This window comes from Coregonus lavaretus (genome assembly GCF_964263955.1).
Source record: "Coregonus lavaretus genome assembly, chromosome: 27".
Classification (NCBI taxonomy): Eukaryota; Metazoa; Chordata; class Actinopteri; order Salmoniformes; family Salmonidae; genus Coregonus; species Coregonus lavaretus.
The window spans coordinates 29,598,345-29,617,307 of record NC_140014.1 but is presented as its reverse complement, the minus strand read 5'-3'; the positions used below and the strand labels follow the sequence as shown (position 1 = coordinate 29,617,307).

Genomic DNA, 18,963 nt, shown 5'->3' with positions numbered 1-18,963 from the left:
TCTTGTTTTTTTAATCAAACTAAACGGAAAACAAGCAATTGTTACAGGAAAATATGTTAAATGTTTCTAAATATGAGTGTAACCGGATTATCTCATCTCATGTTCCATGATGGGCATATAGCCTACATGGAGGGTTTTTTCCGCACATCCAAAATAATAACAGGAGCTGGCTAAAATAATGTAATAGCCTACATAGATAAAAAGGGGAAGTCCACTCACTGTTTTGCTGCTGCCAAACTTGATCTTTTAATAAAGCTTTGGTGATTAAGATTTATTTCAAAGCAGTTTTACGAGCCAAACCCTTGACTACTTGGCGAATGCTTTGGGCATGACAAACAAAACAGGCTTCATTGAGAGGAGGGGAGGCTATGCTTGGTTTGTAATCAAATGACACGAAATGTGAAAAAACATTAGTTTTTTATGGGGGGCACAAAAAGCACATCTCTCATGTTCCGTGTGTATGGGCATTGTGCATCACTTCTGGATAGACTGTGCTTCCATTGTCAAAATCCATGCCAAAACCAACCGCGTTACCGCTAAGACCAGCTTTTGGTTGGTCTTAAACATCCCAACCTGCACATACTGAAATTGGCGCACGTTTTTAAGGCCACACATCAGACATTGCCACCCCTCCCACTTCCCTGCAAGCGAGCTCACATAAGACAGGTAAATTACCAATCCTGGCTCTAGGGTTTGAAAATAGAAGAGCGACGGCTTTAACAGGTCGAAATTGCAAACAAGCGTGTGTTTGACAATTGTGCCGAAAATAGAGCCCTCAGTGTTTAAGGAAATTCTTTAGTCCAAAGTGGCTGTTGTGTTGAGACACACCGATCAAGGTCCTTAGCTGGAGTTGCTCAAGACCAGCTGCTTGACGAGTTAACATTTAACTGATCTATAAACACCTGTGTGGGTTTATTACTGCACAAATATCTGACCAAAATTAATGTAGTAAGAGAACAAACTGACAGCTGTCACATTCTTTGTCACAGCTATTTGTGTAATGAGACAACAGTATGCGTCCATATTGAAGACATTGCATAGATAGAACATATAGACTTAGTTGGTGGTTGTAAAAAGGGGAACGATGAAGAGGAGAAAAAATTCTCGCTAACAAACATTCTGTAACTGACAGACAGGCTGCTTGCTACAGTATGTTTGACCAGCATCGGTGATCTCTGGCCTCTGAAGGGGGCTGTTATGTGGCTGTGTCTTGATAATGTGTAATGATGTACTCCCCTGAGGATCTGTTGACAGGACTATCGCTACAGACTCTCAGCTCTCAGCAGGAACACTCTGCTGGAACGTTCTGGGGTGAGGAGCAAGTAGAGCCGTGTGAACCAAACCCCCAGCCAGGGAGCCACGCAGCCAGGCAGGCAGGGAGTATCTGACTGGTAGACTGGTCACAGATCTGTTTGCGCTGTCTTCCCAACCCCTATGGTCATTGTTATTGCAGAAACCACAACTGAGGTAAGAGAGTCATGTGGAAACAAATATTTGAGTATTAGAACTTTTGAATGGGAGAGAGAGAGGAGAAAGAGAGAGAGCGAGAGAGAGAGAGAGAGAGAGAGAGAGAGAGAGAGGAGAATGGGAGAAAGAGAGAGAGAGAGAGAGAGAGATAGAGAGGAGAAAGGGAGAGAGAGAGAGAGAGAGAGAGAGAGGAGAAAGGGAGAGAGAGAGAGAGAGGAGAAAGGGAGAGAGAGAGAGAGAGAGAGGGAGAGAGGGAACAAAAATAGGGATTTCAGTTCAGCCATATTTTTTTTTCGGGGACTGCTAAACAGGAAGTTTTGTTTCAGAGAGTCTGCTCTGCTCAGTGCGAGGCGAGGGGAGCGTCGGTTGGTTCCTCTGACCAAGCAAGGCCAAAGCACATTAAAGGAAATGCCTCACATTCCTTCAGCCTGCCTGCTGAGGAGTTGTGTGTCTCTCTCTCTCTCTCTCTCTCTCTCTCTCTCTCTCTCTCTCTCTCTCTCTCTCTCTCTCTCTCTCTCTCTCTCGCTCTGCTCTGGTAGGGTTACAGTGCTGCTGCTTGGATATCTGGACTGGGGAGACGGCCGTGCTAATTGCAGCAGACCCTGTTGTGTACAGAGAGAGAGAGAGAGGGAGACAGAGAGAGAAAGGGGAAGGGGGGGGAGAAAGCGAGGGGAGGGGAGGGGGGGATTTGGGGCTGCTTCATGTCTAAAGCAACATGTTTCTGTACAGGCAGGCAGAGATCCCTGATTCTATGTGCCTCCTCTATTCAACATGGTGCTGTTTTCATGGAGCCCTCCACCACCATGGAGAAAGGGCTGTACTTTCACAACAGAATATGTAACTCAGATCAAGGCAGTGAAATATAATGCAAGGGGAAGGTTCTGCCAACAGAATATGTATGTCATTCAGATGGAGCAGTGAATTAATATGCCTACTAAATGTCAGGCAGGGGGAAGGCTGTGCTATGCTATCTAAACATCTGAAATAGTTTGCACGCCCTATTTCTCAGCGTGTGTGTGTATGCACATTAACTGATTATGTGGAAGGACACAGGGAGAGTAATTAATTTTAGAGGTCTGTAAACAGATCCATGGCATGCATTGCTTTCTGCAGTGAGTTTTCACCTCAGACGACTTTGGCAGACACAAATGTTTTTGGAACATGTGTCTATCTATCCAGTGCTGCGCTGCACAGCTGTACGGCCTGTGAACGTGTTCTGTTTCACCACCTGACCTCAGCCAAGATTTAGAGCCACTGCGTCTGCGGCTTCCTAAACTCATTCACATCAATCTGTTGGGCCAGTGGGACACTGAGTCTGGCCGAGGCTGTAACACTATAGTCACAGAGACGTGTGTTAATAGGCTGTGGCCGTGTCACATTTACAGGGCAACAAGGCTAATATGGCCACCGGTTACTGTGAGCACTGGACAGAAATCAAATCCCCCCCCAAAATTTTTTTATAATCACAGGATTCGTAAACAACTAACAATACTTACTTACGGGCCCTTCCCAACAATGCAGAGAGAGAGAGAAAATAGAGAAATAATAGAAAAGTAATAACACATAATAATAAAAGTAATAATAAATACACAATGAGTAATGATAACTTGGCTATATACACAGGGTACCCATACCGAGTCGATGTGCAGGGGTACGAGGTAATTGAGGTAGATATGTACATATAACTAGGAATAAAGTGACTAGGCAACAGGATAGATAATAAACAGTAGCAGCAGCGTATGTGATGAGTCAAAAAAAGTGATTGCAAAAAGGGTAAATGCAGATCACAGGAGGCTCATAATAATGTCTGGAACGACGCAAATGGAATGGCATCAAACACCTGGAAACCATGTGTTTGATGTATTTATTACCATTACACTGATTCCGCTCTAGTCATTACCACGAGCACGTTCTCCCCAATTACGGTGCCACCAACCTCCTGTGATGCAGATAGACCAGGTAGCTATTTGATTAACTAATTAACTAACTATTTAGAAGTCTTATGGCTTGGGGGTAGAAGCTGTACAGGGTCCTGTTGGTTCCAGACTTGGTGCATCGGTACCGCTTGCCGTGCGGAAGCAGAGACAACAGTCTATGACTTTAGTGGCTGGAGTCTTTTACAATGTTTAGGGCCTTCCTCTGACTGCCTGGTATAGAGGTCCAGGATGGCAGGGAGCTCGGCCCCAGTGATGTACTGGGCCGTAAGCACTACCCTCTGTAGCGCCTTGAGGTCGGATGCCAAGCAGTTGCCATACCAAGCAGTGATGCAGCCAGTCAAGATGCTCTCAATGGAGCAGCTGTAGAACCTTTTGAGGATCTGAGGGCCCATGCCAAATCTTTTCAGCCCTCTTCACGACTGTGTTGGTGTGTGTGGACCATGATAGGTCCTTAGTGATGTGGACACCAAGGAACATGAAGCTCTCATACCCGCCCCACTACAGCCCCGTCGATGTGAATGGGGGCTTGCTCAGCCCTCCGTTTCCTGCAGTCCACAATCAGCTCCTTTGTCTTGCTGACGTTGAGGGAGAGGTTGTTGTCCTGGCACCACACTGCCAGGTCTCTGACCTCCTCCCTATAGGCTGTCTCATCGTTGTCTGTGATCAGGCCTACCACCGTCATGCATCAACAAACTTAATGATGGTGTTAGAGTCGTGCTTGGCTACGCAGTCGTGGGTCAACAGGGAGTAATGGAGGGGACTTGGCACGCACCCCTGAGGGGCCCCCGTGTTGAGGATCAGCGTGACGGATGCATTGTTGCCTACCCTTACCACCTGGGGGCGGCCCGTCAGGAAGTCCAGGATCCAGTTTCAGAGGGAGGTGTTCAGTCCCACGGTCCTTAGCTTAATGATGAGCTTGGAGGGCACTATGGAGTTGAACGCTGATCTGTAGTCAATGAACAACATTCTCACATAGTTGTTCCTCTTGTCCAGGTGGGAGAAGGCAGTGTGGAGTGCAATAGATATTTCGTCATCTGTGGAACTGTTGGAGTGGGTCCAGGGTGTCTGGGATGATGGTGTTGATGTGAGCCATGACCAGCCTTTCAAAGCATTTCATGGCTACAGATGTGAGTGCAAGGGGGTGATAGTGATTTAGACAGGTTACCTTGGCGTTCTTGGGCACAGGGACTATGGTGGACTGCTTGAAACATGTAGGTATTACAGACTGGGTCAGGGAGAGTTTGAAAATGTAAGTGAAAACACTTGCCAGCTGGTCAGCGTATGCTCTGAGTACGCGTCCTGGTAATCCGTCTGGCCCACTGTCACACTCTCTGTCAAGACAGAATAATGAAAATGAAAAAGATGGAAAAGATGTTGACTCATAGACTCTCCTTTGGTTGGTTTTCATGTTGTTGAAATCAATATCACATTTTGTCCAGAAATAGAAAAACGGTTGTTCTGTATGGTCGAAGAATCACACTTTTGATGTTTTGTTTTGCTGTCACTACACTCTTAGAAAAAAAGGTGCCATCTAGAACCTTAAAGGGTTCTTTGGCTATCCCCATAGGAGAACCCTTTGAAGAACCCTTTTTGGTTTCAGGTAGAACCCTATTGGGTTCCATATAGAACCATTTCCCCAGAGGGTTCTACATGGAACCCAAAATAGTTCTACCTGGAACCAAAACGGGTTCTAATTGGAACCAAAATGATTTATCCTATGGGGACAGCCGAAAGAACCCTTTTGGAACCCTTTTTTCTAAGAGTGTAGAGAGTAAACTAAAACACTGGTTTTCACTAATTAGTCATGGTTGATATACGTTTCAGAGAATATTCAGGACAGATTGCTAACTCTACATCCAAGCATGCATTTTCCTCAATGGTATCATAAGCATTGGCATTCTTTGTAAAAGATAGAAACCAAAGCAGCTCACCACATTGTTGCCCTCAACCAGCAACCACATGTCAACCAAACCTGCACTACCACGTGTGGGGCCTCCCGTCCTCTAACACAGGGCTTCTACCACCATGCAGTGACCCAGACAGGAATCCAGTGGACACCCAGTGATGAACGTATGACACACTGGGGACCAGAAAGGCCACTGTGTCCTTTGTGTTGGGGACAAAGGGAAATCGAATTAAATTATCTAAAATCGCCAATGGTGGTTGTAGTGGTGGTGGTGGTGGTGGTGGGGCCTCTGTTCGATATTTAGCAGCCCCACACACCACAGGCGGCTTGTGGCACCTTCATTGGGGAGGACAGGCTCATAGTAATGGCTGGAATGGAATTAATGGAATGTTATTGACATGGTTTCCTTGTGTTTGATACCATACCGTTCACTCCATTCCAGCCGTTATTATGAGCCGTCCTTCCCTCACCAGCCTCCTGTGTCACGCACACATCAAGGGGCCCACGCGGACATCACTCTGCAGCCCGGCCTCATGGTATTGGCAGGTCCTCTCAGGCGGAAGTTTTGAGGCCACAGACAGAGAGACAGAAAACGGGCAGCGGGCACATGCAGGAACCATCAGATTAGCAGAGCTCAGGGAGCATGGAGCTCTAACCTTTTTCGCCATTCAAAGTTCCACAATCACTAGTGTGTGTGTGTGTGTGTGTGTGTGTGTTTGTGTGTGTGTGTTTGGGCGTTTCCCTATTGAAAGTCCCAAAGCACTATTCTCTGTAGTCCAAATGGCTCCTGCTGGACAAATGCAGGGTGATTGGGTGGTGACCATGAGCGAGGATTAACATTATGAAGAATTTTCCCTGACATTTTCCTCCATTCTCTCAGAGGTGCTTTTTGACAGTATTGTGTTGGCCCAGTGCCTGTCCTCTTTGAACTGTCGGAGACACAGACCAATGAGCGCAATGACCAGTGTTCTGTGTTATACACCAATGAGACCTTGTCATCAGACTATAGTCTACATCTGACCACTCCAGTGGATCCGGCAGTACTGTAAAAATAACAACGTGGATCCTGGGACTCCCTGGAAAACAGTGGCACATGTTACTGAGTGAACTATCCTGGATAAATAAAAATGAAAATGAATGAAAAATCAAACCTCTCTTTTATATTCTAAGAAACATGTTTCCTGATAAAACATAAAAGATCAGATTTTTTTTTCTTTTCCCCCTGTTCCTTCATTTGGATTTGATTTGGATTTAGGAGGATGATTGCCCTCTGCCAAAAATTGCAGTTCATCGTCCCCTGTTGTCCTATACCAGGGATGGGCAACTTTGATGGGGGTGGGGGCCACCAAAAAACGGAACTCATCATGAGGGGCCGCTGTGGCTCGTGGGTCTGCGTACCCACATCCATTCCGCCAGTTGCCCATCCCTGACTTAAACCAACAACACTGGCCTGTTTGTGATAAGCTTGTCTTCTGCCTAGCCTCACCTCTAGTTCTGGTCTTATAAGATACAGTAGCTACAGTGCTGGTGGCAGACTTGAAAAGACTAACAGACCGTGTGTTGGTTTCTTATTGAATTCCATGGGTATGTTTGTTTGGTCACCTGAGGTATAACATATGTTCTCTTTGTGTTGGATTCCAGCGGAACGGAGGCTACTGTTCATTCGTGCCTCTCATTTTTCCCACCCCTCCTAACGATAACAAAACACCTTTCACAGAAAAATGTGTTGTTGCTCCTTTCTAATGTGATTGTATAGTCTGGTCTGTTTTGTTTTTTGTAAATGGTTTGTGGGAGACGTGGTAGGAGCCATATTTCCTGCTCGCTCGCTACTGTCTTGTGATAAATGTGTGTGTTTGTTTATTTATTTATTGAAACCAAATGTCAGTGGTGTTGCAATCTGGAGAAACAGCTCTGTTTTATTACCTTGTCACTGAGGATGGCAGTATGGGCTGTCAACAGAGTTTTTTCTGCTCTGGCTTTGCAGTTGAATTACTCTCCGTTCAGTTGGGCCAAAACTCTTTGTATGCAAATATGTGCTTCCCGGGGTCAGAAATGGCTTGGCCCATCAAATTCACAGTGACCTACGGTCAAGTGCAAATACCACCACTGAAGGGAGAGGGCATTGCAAACAGTCACCATGTGTCACCCCATTCATCAGGTACCGTATGCATGAGCGCACATTCGACAGACTCAGGAAATTGCTCAGGTGAAATACATGTGAGTGACTGTTATGGTGGTATCAGAGTGGACTAGGCCATCAGCATCTGCCAAGCACAGTCACATACAGCCCTGGAATGGAAATGAATGTCAAGCCAGAGGAGACACTCCATTTTATAGCAGGAGGTAATATAAGTTCCATTTCCAGATTGAGGTCCCTGACTTTCCTCCGAATTGCTGTGTTTATCCCATTTAGTGTTGCCAGTTGTCAGTTAGTTTTCAAGTGAACGTTAGCAGCTAGATTCATTGTTTACCAGTCATGTCCAAAACGATTGAATGTTTCTTTCTGATTTTAAACGACCCCTCAAAGGCAATGGTGTGAAAACTGGGCTGGAAAATAACAGTGAAGTGCTCGTAATATGTGATCTTTGTCAACTCACAACAGCTCTGGAGAGGTCTCTGGTCTCTGTTTACTGAGTAAATACATCTGTGTGTGTATATGTTTGCGAGCATGTGCTAGCCCTATGTATATGTTTGCGAACATGTGCTAGCCCTGTATGTATGTTTATGAGCATGTGCTAGCCCTATGTATATGTTTGTGAGCATGTGCTAGCCTTGTATGTATGTTTGTGAACATGTGCTAGCCCTGTATGTATGTTTATGAGCATATGCTAGCCCTATGTGTATGTTTATGAGCACGTGCTAGCCCTATGTATATGTTTGCGAACATGTGCTAGCCCTGTATGCGTGTTTGTGAGAGTGTGCTGAGCGGCTGTCGGATGTAATGTCTGTATGTTTTTGTGTGTCTGATTGTGAATGTGTGCTATAGCTCTTCATGAATGCGTGTTAAAAGAAAAACTGGAAGTATGCATGTTTGAGAGACAAACATTTTGTTAGAGAGCCGATTTGAGTTTAATGGGTCCTTAATTTAAACCTTACCTGAAAGCGGTTAGATTGAATGGAAAACGAGCTCAAAAAGAGCTTATTGTTTTCAGGCTGCCTACAGACTCAGAAGGGTCATGTGCTGTTTTGACAAGCAAATGCAGCAGAAAAGCAAGACACTTGTTTCTTTCATTGCAACCACATTTTATTGCGAGGAGAAAAAAATATCACATTTACAGTATGTCTGTCTATTTCTGAATATGCTCATTCCACTATACAGTTTACTATGGCAATGTATGAGCTTCCAAGATAAGGTCAAGCTATTGGAAAAAAACATTTTAGTCATTTAACAGACACTCTTATCCAGAGCGACTTACAGTTAGTGAGTGCATACATTTTCATACTGCCCCCCCGTGGGAAACGAACCCACAACCCTGGCGTTGCAAGCGCCATGCTCTACCAACTGAGCTACAATTTGGAAATGTTACCTTATTTGTTAAGTTCTATATTAAGGTACTTCAGATACTTTTATCTGAAAAGTTGTTAAAATACATATAAAAAAGATTCCCAAGCACCTTTTTTCCTCTGATAAACGTAATATTGCTGGTCTTAAACCTGACAGGTACTGTATTACATTATTGATTATGTTTTTCTACAGTAGATGTGAGCTACAAAAAAATCATTTTTTCAAACAAATGAAAGGTCTATAAAGCTTTAAGTAAAGCTTCAATATATCTCCTCCTTTACCTGCTCAGTATGCAGGTGCCTCTCTCTCTCTCTCTCTCTCTCTCTCTCTCTCTCTCTCTCTCTCTCTCTCTCTCTCTCTCTCTCTCTCTCTCTCTCTCTCTCTCTCTCTCTCTCTCTCTCTCTCTCTCTCTCTCTCTCTCTCTCTCTCTCTCTCTCTCTCTCTCTCTCTCTCTCTCTCTCTCTCTCTCTCTCTCTCTCTCTCTCTCCCTCCCTCCCTCCCTCCCTCCCTCCCACTGGATTTGTAGAAGTCCTTGAGACAAGCTAGTAGAAGGTCCCTTATAAAAAAAAAACACTTCTGTTAATAATTCCTCATAAAAGCCATCAAAGCCTTTGTTCATGAATTTCCCATATTAGCATCTGCAGGCCTAATGGTTCCATGTATTATGTAACAGGGTTTCTCAAGTCAAGGATTTCTTAGGTTTGCAGGACATGTTTAGACTTTGCCTGGAATGTACAAGGCAGACAGCTTCTCTTATCGCCCCTTTTGTTAGAAATATGGGTTAATTTATCCCACACACACACTCGCGCACACACACACACGCGCACACACACACACACACACACACACACACACACACACACACACACACACACACACACACACACACACACACACACACACACACACACACACACACACACACACACACACGTTGCCCCTCTGTAGGGAGAACTCTCAAAGAGGGATGCTTTTATACTGCTGAAAATAGCTGATCTCAGTATGGGGGTGTGATGGTGTTCCTCGGATGATAAAGGGCTGCTTATATGGGTGGTGCTGGGGTTGGTGAGATATAGACTGGTACCAGAAGTCTATCCCATTCCATTCCATTATCACCACAAGGCTGTGCGCTCAATTCATTCTATAGCCTATAGAATTGTGCAGGGGTGTAATTGACTGGCATATTGAATTCCAGATCCCCTTCCTGACTTGAGGAAAATAAGCCATTGTTTGTTTCCCCTCCCAAAGTCCCTGTGATGATGCTCAGCTTGGCTTCCTGCTGCCCATCATGCCTGGAGGGGACATCACCAGTCCATGGGCTGGGCGGCTCCGATACATCAGTGTCAGGAGTTGGGATGTTTTCAAGCAGAGCCGGCTATAGCTGTCATCAGCAGAGGTCGGCAGTATTGATTCTTCAAGGTTGACAGACAGACACTAATGCACCAAAGGCCAACATAACACCACTAACGACAGGTATACGGAGACATACAGGTCATCATAAATGCATCAATCATGCACATTAATGAACTCAAAACTCATGAACTAACTGATTATAAGTTCAAAAAGCAACCAGTGTCAAATTAAGTAAAAGCACTTGTGGATAATTGAACTTCATAGTAATCCGTTTCAAAGGCAGTTCACTATGAAGTCAAGGGGGTTGCTGAGCTCTACTGTACATGCTGCTTTACAACTTCAACACAAGATCAAATGGACTTCATCTTGACTTCGTCTTCCGTTGGTCTCCAGAGGGTATAGAAAATGGCCGCCGCATATTGAGAAAAGACACGATAATAAAGAATGCGCTTATTAATTACTTAAGAGTCTTAACACAGTTCTTTTATAATTGTTTCTGAGTTTTTTATTAAAGGGATAGTTCACCCATATTACAAAATGACATATTGGTTTCCTTACCCTGTAAGCAGTCAATGCACAAGGTATGACAGCAATGGTTTAGTTTCGAAATGCTAATGTTTTAGCCTTTGTGGCACAAATCCAATTCAAGTCATGGTACCGATAATAGCATTTTTCGTGCATCATGCTCAAATAATCTATAAGTGACTTTGTTGAGTTTCACAATGAATTTTAGATACTTTCGGATGATTTGGACATGATGCAAAAAAAATGCTAATATCACTACCATGACTTGAATGGGATTTGTGCCACAAGTGCAAAAATATTAGCCTTTGGAAACAGTTCCAGGGAAAGCATGGATTGCTGTCATACCTTGTCAGTAGACTGCTTACAGGGTAAGGAAACCACTGTGTAACTTTGTAATCTGGATGAACTAAAGCTCTGGAGATGAGATACTTTGATAGCATTAGGCTATTGTTTTTTCATTCTTTTCCCTTTTTAGTTGAGCATTCTTGTCTTGATATCTCTTCATCATCACCCCCAGTCGTTGTTAGACAATGTACGTGTGCTGCTACTTCTCCTAAAGATAACAGTCCGTACTAGCAACATGCCAGACAGGGCATTGCACTCCAGTTGTTAGATGGCCTGTGAGATGACATTACTTTTCACAGTTCAAACTCAACATTGTCACCACCTCCAAGAAGTTGCAACAAACTTATTGTTGTCACAGTATGTAAAGTTAGTGCTCAGATTTTTCACCTAAAATGTATGCCAAACAAAAACCATTGATTTCAAAGTTTAACTAACTTTTAACAATGTACACAGATAATTGTACAAAAACACATTTACTGGAAGAACTGTGCAGATGCTACGTTTGGTAACAGAATAATAATAATAAAAATAAAATAAAATAAAAATATATATAAATAAATAAATAAAAAGTTTGATAACAGAATGTGGGTAAAATCTCCCTCTGTTTTTTATGCGACCACGTTTTCCAAAACTCTGTTAAATATCTGCTCCGAAATAAGATACAAAGATGTCTGCAGAAAGAATGGGGAGTTTGAAAAAATCTATGTTGTTTATTGACCTACAGTAAGTGAACGCTAGTGTTCTCTGCTGTGTACTGTACTGATCTCTACTCCACTCTACTGTACTGTAATGTACTGTACTGAATTATACTCTACTTTTCTTTACTGTACTGTATTGTACTCTACTGTGCTCTATTGTACTGTAATGTAATGTACTGTACTGTAATCTGCTGTCCAAACTTGTGAAACATAGACGTCTATGATTGGTTCAGATTTGGTCCAGTCCGGACCAGACCAAATCTGAACCAATCATGGACGTCTATGTTTGGGCAAATGAAGGACGATGAAATCAAGGCCAGGGTGGACTGACCAAATTTCAACTACTTTTCAACATCCGGTGTTGGTTGGTGCTCAGTGGGTGAGGATGCTAGTTCCAGTAAATATAAAGAGAGGGGGCTCATTGGTAGGTGTCAGTAAGAGCTGGTAGAGGTGACCTTAATTGGGTAGATAGAGAGAGAGAGATTGTCCAGACTTTTCACTATCTTGCTTTGACCACCAGACGACAGAACGAGAAACAGTATGCCAGTGGAAGGGAGGACAGTAGCAGGTGACCAAACGGTGCTTTGCGACTACTATGATTTCCCATTGTAGCCAATTCAATTGCAGAAATTACGTTACAGATTTTCTGGAAATTATATTATAAAATTGATATCAGTAAAAACACTAACTAATTGATAAGCCTACCTTTACTTGTTACTTCTGTGAACTTTCATTACAGTATCCTCCCTCCTCATGAGGGAGAGAAATTACAAAATAGATATGTGCGTTTTTGGTAACGGAAGGCACAAGGCAATGTTTCTTAAACTTACGGAAGGCAGAACAAATTCTCCTAAACTAAATATGTGTTGATATTAGTCTTTACTTCAACATGATTGTGTTTTGATGTATTTCTAATACCTTTTAAGACTTTTTCTGGTAGATGTTTTCTAAGACCCCTTATCATCTGTTGGACAAGAAATCAAAGCATTTGCTTATTCCTAACTCTTAGCTTTCATTTCACACCCAATTTGACATGCTCCTATGAACTTCACATGTTGGTGCTCATGGGTCCTTTTACAGTACATTGAAATGACCATAGGTTACCAGACCTCCCCCCAAAAAAGCCTTAACGTCAGGGATAAAGACATGAGATGGATGAAGCTGTCTGAGCTGTGCTTATCTTCTTGTCAGCTCCCTCTCCGTGCCATCGCAGCCCTCATTGATCTATACGTGTTGAAATCCACTGGCTTGGTGTGGCAGAGCGGAGCGGCAGAGAGGCGTCGGGACGCTGCGTAGTGCTAGCTCCATCCATCTCTCCCTCCCTAACCTCCCTCCCTCTGTTGCATCTCCAATTGTCTCCCACCAGCCCACGCTTCACACAGATGCATCCATCAGGCTCGGAATTTTGCTCTCCTTGCAAAAAAAAATAAGGGATCGAGAGAAAAAATGAAACATTCCCGGTCTCTACTCTTGGTCGGGTGTCCTTCATTTGTGAAAGCTGACTTGGGTGGGTGCAGCTGCTTGGATTAATGCCAAACCTGTCGGCTTTGAAAGCTGTAATATAGTCGGAACACATGGTTTAAAGGCCTGAGGAAGGCTCGGCGACTGTAGTGTCCGATTACACCTACAATCACACCACGGAGTGAGAGATATCATCTTATCCCACACTGTTTAGATATAACATTTACAATCACACCAAGAGTGAGTTATGGTAATATAATATACAGTGGGGAAAAAAAGTATTTAGTCAGCCACCAATTGTGCAAGTTCTCCCACTTAAAAAGATTTTCATCATAGGTACACGTCAACTATGACAGACAAAATGAGAAAAAAAAATCCAGAAAATCACATTGTAGGATTTTTAATGAATTTATTTGCAAATTATGGTGGAAAATAAGTATTTGGTGAAAAACAAAAGTTTCTCAATACTTTGTTATATACCCTTTGTTGGCAATGACACAGGTCAAACGTTTTCTGTAAGTCTTCACAAGGTTTTCACACACTGTTGCTGGTATTTTGGCCCATTCCTCCATGCAGATCTCCTCTAGAGCAGTGATGTTTTGGGGCTGTCGCTGGGCAACACGGACTTTCAACTCCCTCCAAAGATTTTCTATGGGGTTGAGATCTGGAGACTGGCTAGGCCACTCCAGGACCTTGAAATGCTTCTTACGAAGCCACTCCTTCGTTGCCCGGGCGGTGTGTTTGGGATCATTGTCATGCTGAAAGACCCAGCCACGTTTCATCTTCAATGCCCTTGCTGATGGAAGGAGGTTTTCACTCAAAATCTCACGATACATGGCCCCATTCATTCTTTCCTTTACACGGATCAGTCGTCCTGGTCCCTTTGTAGAAAAACAGCCCCAAAGCATGATGTTTCCACCCCCATGCTTCACAGTAGGTATGGTGTTCTTTGGATGCAACTCAGCATTCTTTGTCCTCCAAACACGACGAGTTGAGTTTTTACCAAAAAGTTCTATTTTGGTTTCATCTGACCATATGACATTCTCCCAATCCTCTTCTGGATCATCCAAATGCACTCTAGCAAACTTCAGACGGGCCTGGACATGTACTGGCTTAAGCAGGGGGACACGTCTGGCACTGCAGGATTTGAGTCCCTGGCGGCGTAGTGTGTTACTGATGGTAGGCTTTGTTACTTTGGTCCCAGCTCTCTGCAGGTCATTCACTAGGTCCCCTCGTGTGGTTCTGGGATTTTTGCTCACCGTTTTTGTGATCATTTTGACCCCACGGGGTGAGATCTTGCGTGGAGCCCCAGATCGAGGGAGATTATCAGTGGTATTGTATGTCTTCCATTTCCTAATAATTGCTCCCACAGTTGATTTCTTCAAACCAAGCTGCTTATCTATTGCAGATTCAGTCTTCCCAGCCTGGTGCAGGTCTACAATTTTGTTTCTGGTGTCCTTTGACAGCTCTTTGGTCTTGGCCATAGTGGAGTTTGGAGTGTGACTGTTTGAGGTTGTGGACAGGTGTCTTTTATACTGATAACAAGTTCAAACAGGTGCCATTAATACAGGTAACGAGTGGAGGACAGAGGAGCTGTCACGATCGTCGTAAGCAACGGACCAAGGCGCAGCGTGATATGCGTACATCTTTTAATGAGTACTTTATACACTACAACAAAACAACAAAATGATACGTGAAGTCCTAAGGTTAACAAACACAAACCTCTCCGTGACAGAAGATCCTAACAATTAAGGACCAAGCAGCGTGTCCAGGAGCAAACGCCGGAGGTAACGCTAGTGGATGTCCTCCTCGGTTGGGGGAAGATCACCGAGGAGGAGGCCGTCCGCTACTGGAGGGCGATGAGGGAGGATGTCCAGGCAGGAGAGGAGAAGCGGCGCCAACCGGGCCGTCGTCAGACAGGCGAGAGGCAACCCCAAGACATTTTTTGGGGGGGGCACACGGCATGGACGACGGGGCTGCTGGAGGCAGCTACAGGGTGAGTTTGTGGACTAGGAGAGGAGGCCACCAGGTTACGGGGGCCATTGGTCAGGAGGGAGAAGGAGAGTGTGGAGGCACGGCGAGAGGAACTGAGTAGGCAGCAGAGGGAGCGGAGGTTTATGAGGAAACCCAGTCCCGCTCCCCGCACTAAGTTAGTGGTGCGTATTCCCAGTCCGGCAAGGCCCGTTCCTGCTCCCCGCACTAAGTTAGTGGTGCGTGTTCCCAGTACGGCCCAACCCGTTCCTGCTCCCCGCACTAAGTTAGTGGTGCGTGTTCCCAGTACGGCCCAACCTGTTCCTGCTCCCCGCACTAAGTTAGTAGTGCGTGTTCCCAGTATGGCCCAACCCGTTCCTGCTCCCCGCACTAAGTTAGTGGTGCGTGTTCCCAGTACGGCCCAACCCGTTCCTGCTCCCCGCACTAAGTTAGTGGTGCGTGTTCCCAGTACGGCCCGACCCGTTCCTGCTCCCCGCACCAAGCCAATGGTGCGCGTCGCCAGCCCGGTCCGGCCTGTTCCTGCTCCCCGCACCAAGCCAATGGTGCGCGTCGTCAGCCCGGTCCGGCCCGTTCCTGCACCCCGCACCAAGCCAGTGGTGCGCTTCGCCAGCCCGGTCCGGCCCGTTCCTGCTCCCCGCACCAAGCCAGTGGTGCGCGTCGCCGGCCTGTTCCTGCTGCCCGCACCAAGCCAGTGGTGCGCGTCGCCAGCCCGGTCCGGCCTGTTCCTGCTCCCCGCACCAAGCCAGTGGTGCGCGTCGTCAGCCCGGTCCGGCCTGTTCCTGCTCCCCGCACCAAGCCAGTGGTGCGCGTCGCCAGCCCGGTCCGGCCTGTTCCTGCTCCCTGCACCAAGCCAGTGGTGCGCGTCGTCAGTCCGGCACAGTCCGTGCCTGTTCCACCGGTGCCTGGTCCGGCACCGGTCAGCTGCTCCACACCGGAGCCAAAGCAATCCACTCCACCGATGTCCAGTCCAGCTCCAGCCAGCAGGGCCAGACCAGACCAGGGGCGCTACGGGGGGGTAGCTAGAGAGTGGTGGTCACGCCCGGAGCCGGATCCGCCTCCTAGGCGGAATGCCACCCGGCCCCTCCCCTGTTGGGTTTAGTTGGCGCGGTCGCAGTCTGCGCCTTTGGGGGGGGGGTACTGTCACGGCCTGGCTCTGGGGACTCTTAAATGTTGAGCCAGGGTGTGTAGTGTCTATGTTGTGTTTTCAATGTGTTTCTTTCTAGATCGTTTATTTCTATGTTGGCCAGGGTGGTTCCCAATCAGAGACAGCTGTGGCTCGTTGTCTCTGATTGGGAACCATACTTAGGCAGCCTGTTTTGCACTTGTCATTTGTGGGATCTTGTTCCGGAGAGGTTTGTTTTGGTGTAGAACCTTTAGACTTCACGTATCGTTTTGTTGTTTTGTTGTGGATGTAAAGTACTCATTAAAAGATGTACGCCTATCACGCTGCGCCTTGGTCCGGTTCTTACAACGATCGTGACAGGAGCCTCTTAAAGAAGAAGTTACAGGTCTGTGAGAGCCAGAAATCTTGCTTTTTTGTAGGTGACCAAATACTTATTTTCCACCATAATTTGCAAATAAATTCATAAAAAATCCTACAATGTGATTTTCTGGATTTATTTTTCTCAATTTGTCTGTCATAGTTGACGTGTACCTATGATGAAAATTACAGGCCTCTCTCATCTTTTTAAGTGGGAGAACTTGCACAATTGGTGGCTGACTAAATACTTTTTTCCCCCACTGTATATAACATGTATAACATACAACGGCACCGATAAAGAGTTCCAAGACCCCCATAAGGCGATGGCCTTCGTAAAGGCGAACATTCTACCGAGGTCGGACGAAGCAAATTGCTGAATGTTTACCTATTTGACGATTAGGGTAATGGACGAATGTGTCTTATCAGACTCAGTCGCCCTTTTGTAGATATTGTATAGCGTTGCCAGTGGTATCAGTTGATATTGTTATTATTAGGTAACGTTAGTGCCTTAGTTTTGATGAGTCAATTCTCCTTTTGTTTTAATGTTTTATTTTATTACCATGAAGCTGCTCATTTCTATTTATCGATGGTACCCATATCCAGGGTAGATAAAGCACAGTTCTATTATTAGGTTACGTCATTTCTTTAAAGACGTTGCTGCTAACTTAGTGGTATTGCTGTAAGATGTGATTTATAAAATGTTTTATACTTTCTTTTAAAACAGCCTAGTTTTGAGTTGTCAATAAGTATTTCTTATTTATTTATTATGCGCAACTTGTTTTAAATCCTTCACTATTTCAGCAGGGCTCTCTACTTGATAGGTTTAGTGTTCTTCACTACAAGCACATCATGTGTGGATATCTTTGTGTGGGGATTAGCGGTTACCTTGTTCTATTAGGTGACCAGGGTGGGTTTTCTTTTTCATACCAGACTTCAGAGTATTGTTTGTTTATGTTTTCTTCTTCAACTTTTGGTTTTTTTATTTGCTATTTGTTGAAAAAAATTAATGGATCAGTTGTTATTGTAATCTGGCCTATATCCTTTTCCCACCTGACTTTACATGGCTAGGCCTAATATCATGAGAGGGACAGCTGGTTGCTCGGTCACTTTTGCTAGCTGGAATGTTAAATCTTTAAATCACCCAGTGAAACGTAAAATGGTTATTTCTCATTTAAATCACCTTAAAGTAGATATCGCCTTTCTTCAGGAGACACATCTCCGCACTTTCGACCACTCGTTTAAAGGGAGGGTGGATCGGTCAATCATATCATTCCAATGTTCATTCTAAAACTAGAGGAGCAGCCATTTTAATTAGTAAAAACATATCGTTCGCAATGTCAAGTGTAGAGGCAGACTCAGCAGGCCGTTTCATTATTGTAGTAGGAAGACTGTATAATACACCTGTTATCCTGACTAACGTTTATGCACCAAATTGGGATAACAGTTCACTCTTCACAGATGTCTTTTCTCGATGACCAAATATGGACACACACCACCTAATACTAGGTGGTGATATGAATTGTGTACTGTCGCCCAATCTGGATTGTAGCTCTCCTAAGGTATCATCTTCATCAAGGACAGTATCCACAATTCAGCTATTTCTTAAGACATATGGCATATCTGATGCATGGCGTTTCCGCAATCCCACAGCTATTTTTTCTCACCAGTTCATAAGACCTTCTCACGTATAGACTACTACTTAGACAATAGATTTTCATAGTAAAATGAAATTTCTGCCACACATCACGGAGTGTGGTTACCAAGCTATAGTTATTTAGGATCATTCTCCTTTTACTATGAAACTACTTATACCAAATACACAGCCTAATTATCGCCCTTGGCGGCTTAACTCCCTACTGCTAGCAGAAGAAACCTTTGTTGCCTTTATATAATCTCAAATTGAGCTATTTCTCGAGCTTAATCAAACCCCTGGAATGTCTCAACAGTATGGGAATCAATGGAGGCTTATCTAAGGGGCCAAATTATCTTGTACAGCGCAAGATTAAGGAAGTGCAATATTCAACACCTAGGGGAACTTACAAATAAAATCTTGGATTTGGATATGGCATATTCACACTCTTCATCCGCAGATTTACTAAAACAACGTTTGACACTTCAGACAGAGCTGAAAATCGAATTACAAAATACAAAAATGATGAACATGGAGAGAAATCAGGGAAAATGCTAGCACACCAGCTGTGTCAGAGAACTGCAAATCAAACCGTACCTGAGATAACTGACGAGCTGGGTAATAAATGTATTGATCATTTAGAGGTCAATTCATGCTTTCATAA

General features: G+C 44.6%; 1 protein-coding gene across 1 annotated transcript in view; it reads left to right on the top strand.

Annotated features, from left to right (window-relative positions):
* Nucleotides 1-1,226: 1,226 nt before the first annotated feature.
* Nucleotides 1,227-18,963, top strand: part of LOC311102968 (cysteine-rich motor neuron 1 protein-like) — a gene marked incomplete at its 5' end in the record, with an annotated part of 48,184 nt that continues 30,447 nt past the window's right edge. The window contains 2 exons of the mRNA XM_084144475.1: nucleotides 1,227-1,322; nucleotides 1,454-1,467. Coding sequence (XP_084000601.1) covers nucleotides 1,227-1,322; nucleotides 1,454-1,467 — 110 coding nt within the window. The remainder of the gene's footprint in view (nucleotides 1,323-1,453; nucleotides 1,468-18,963) is intronic.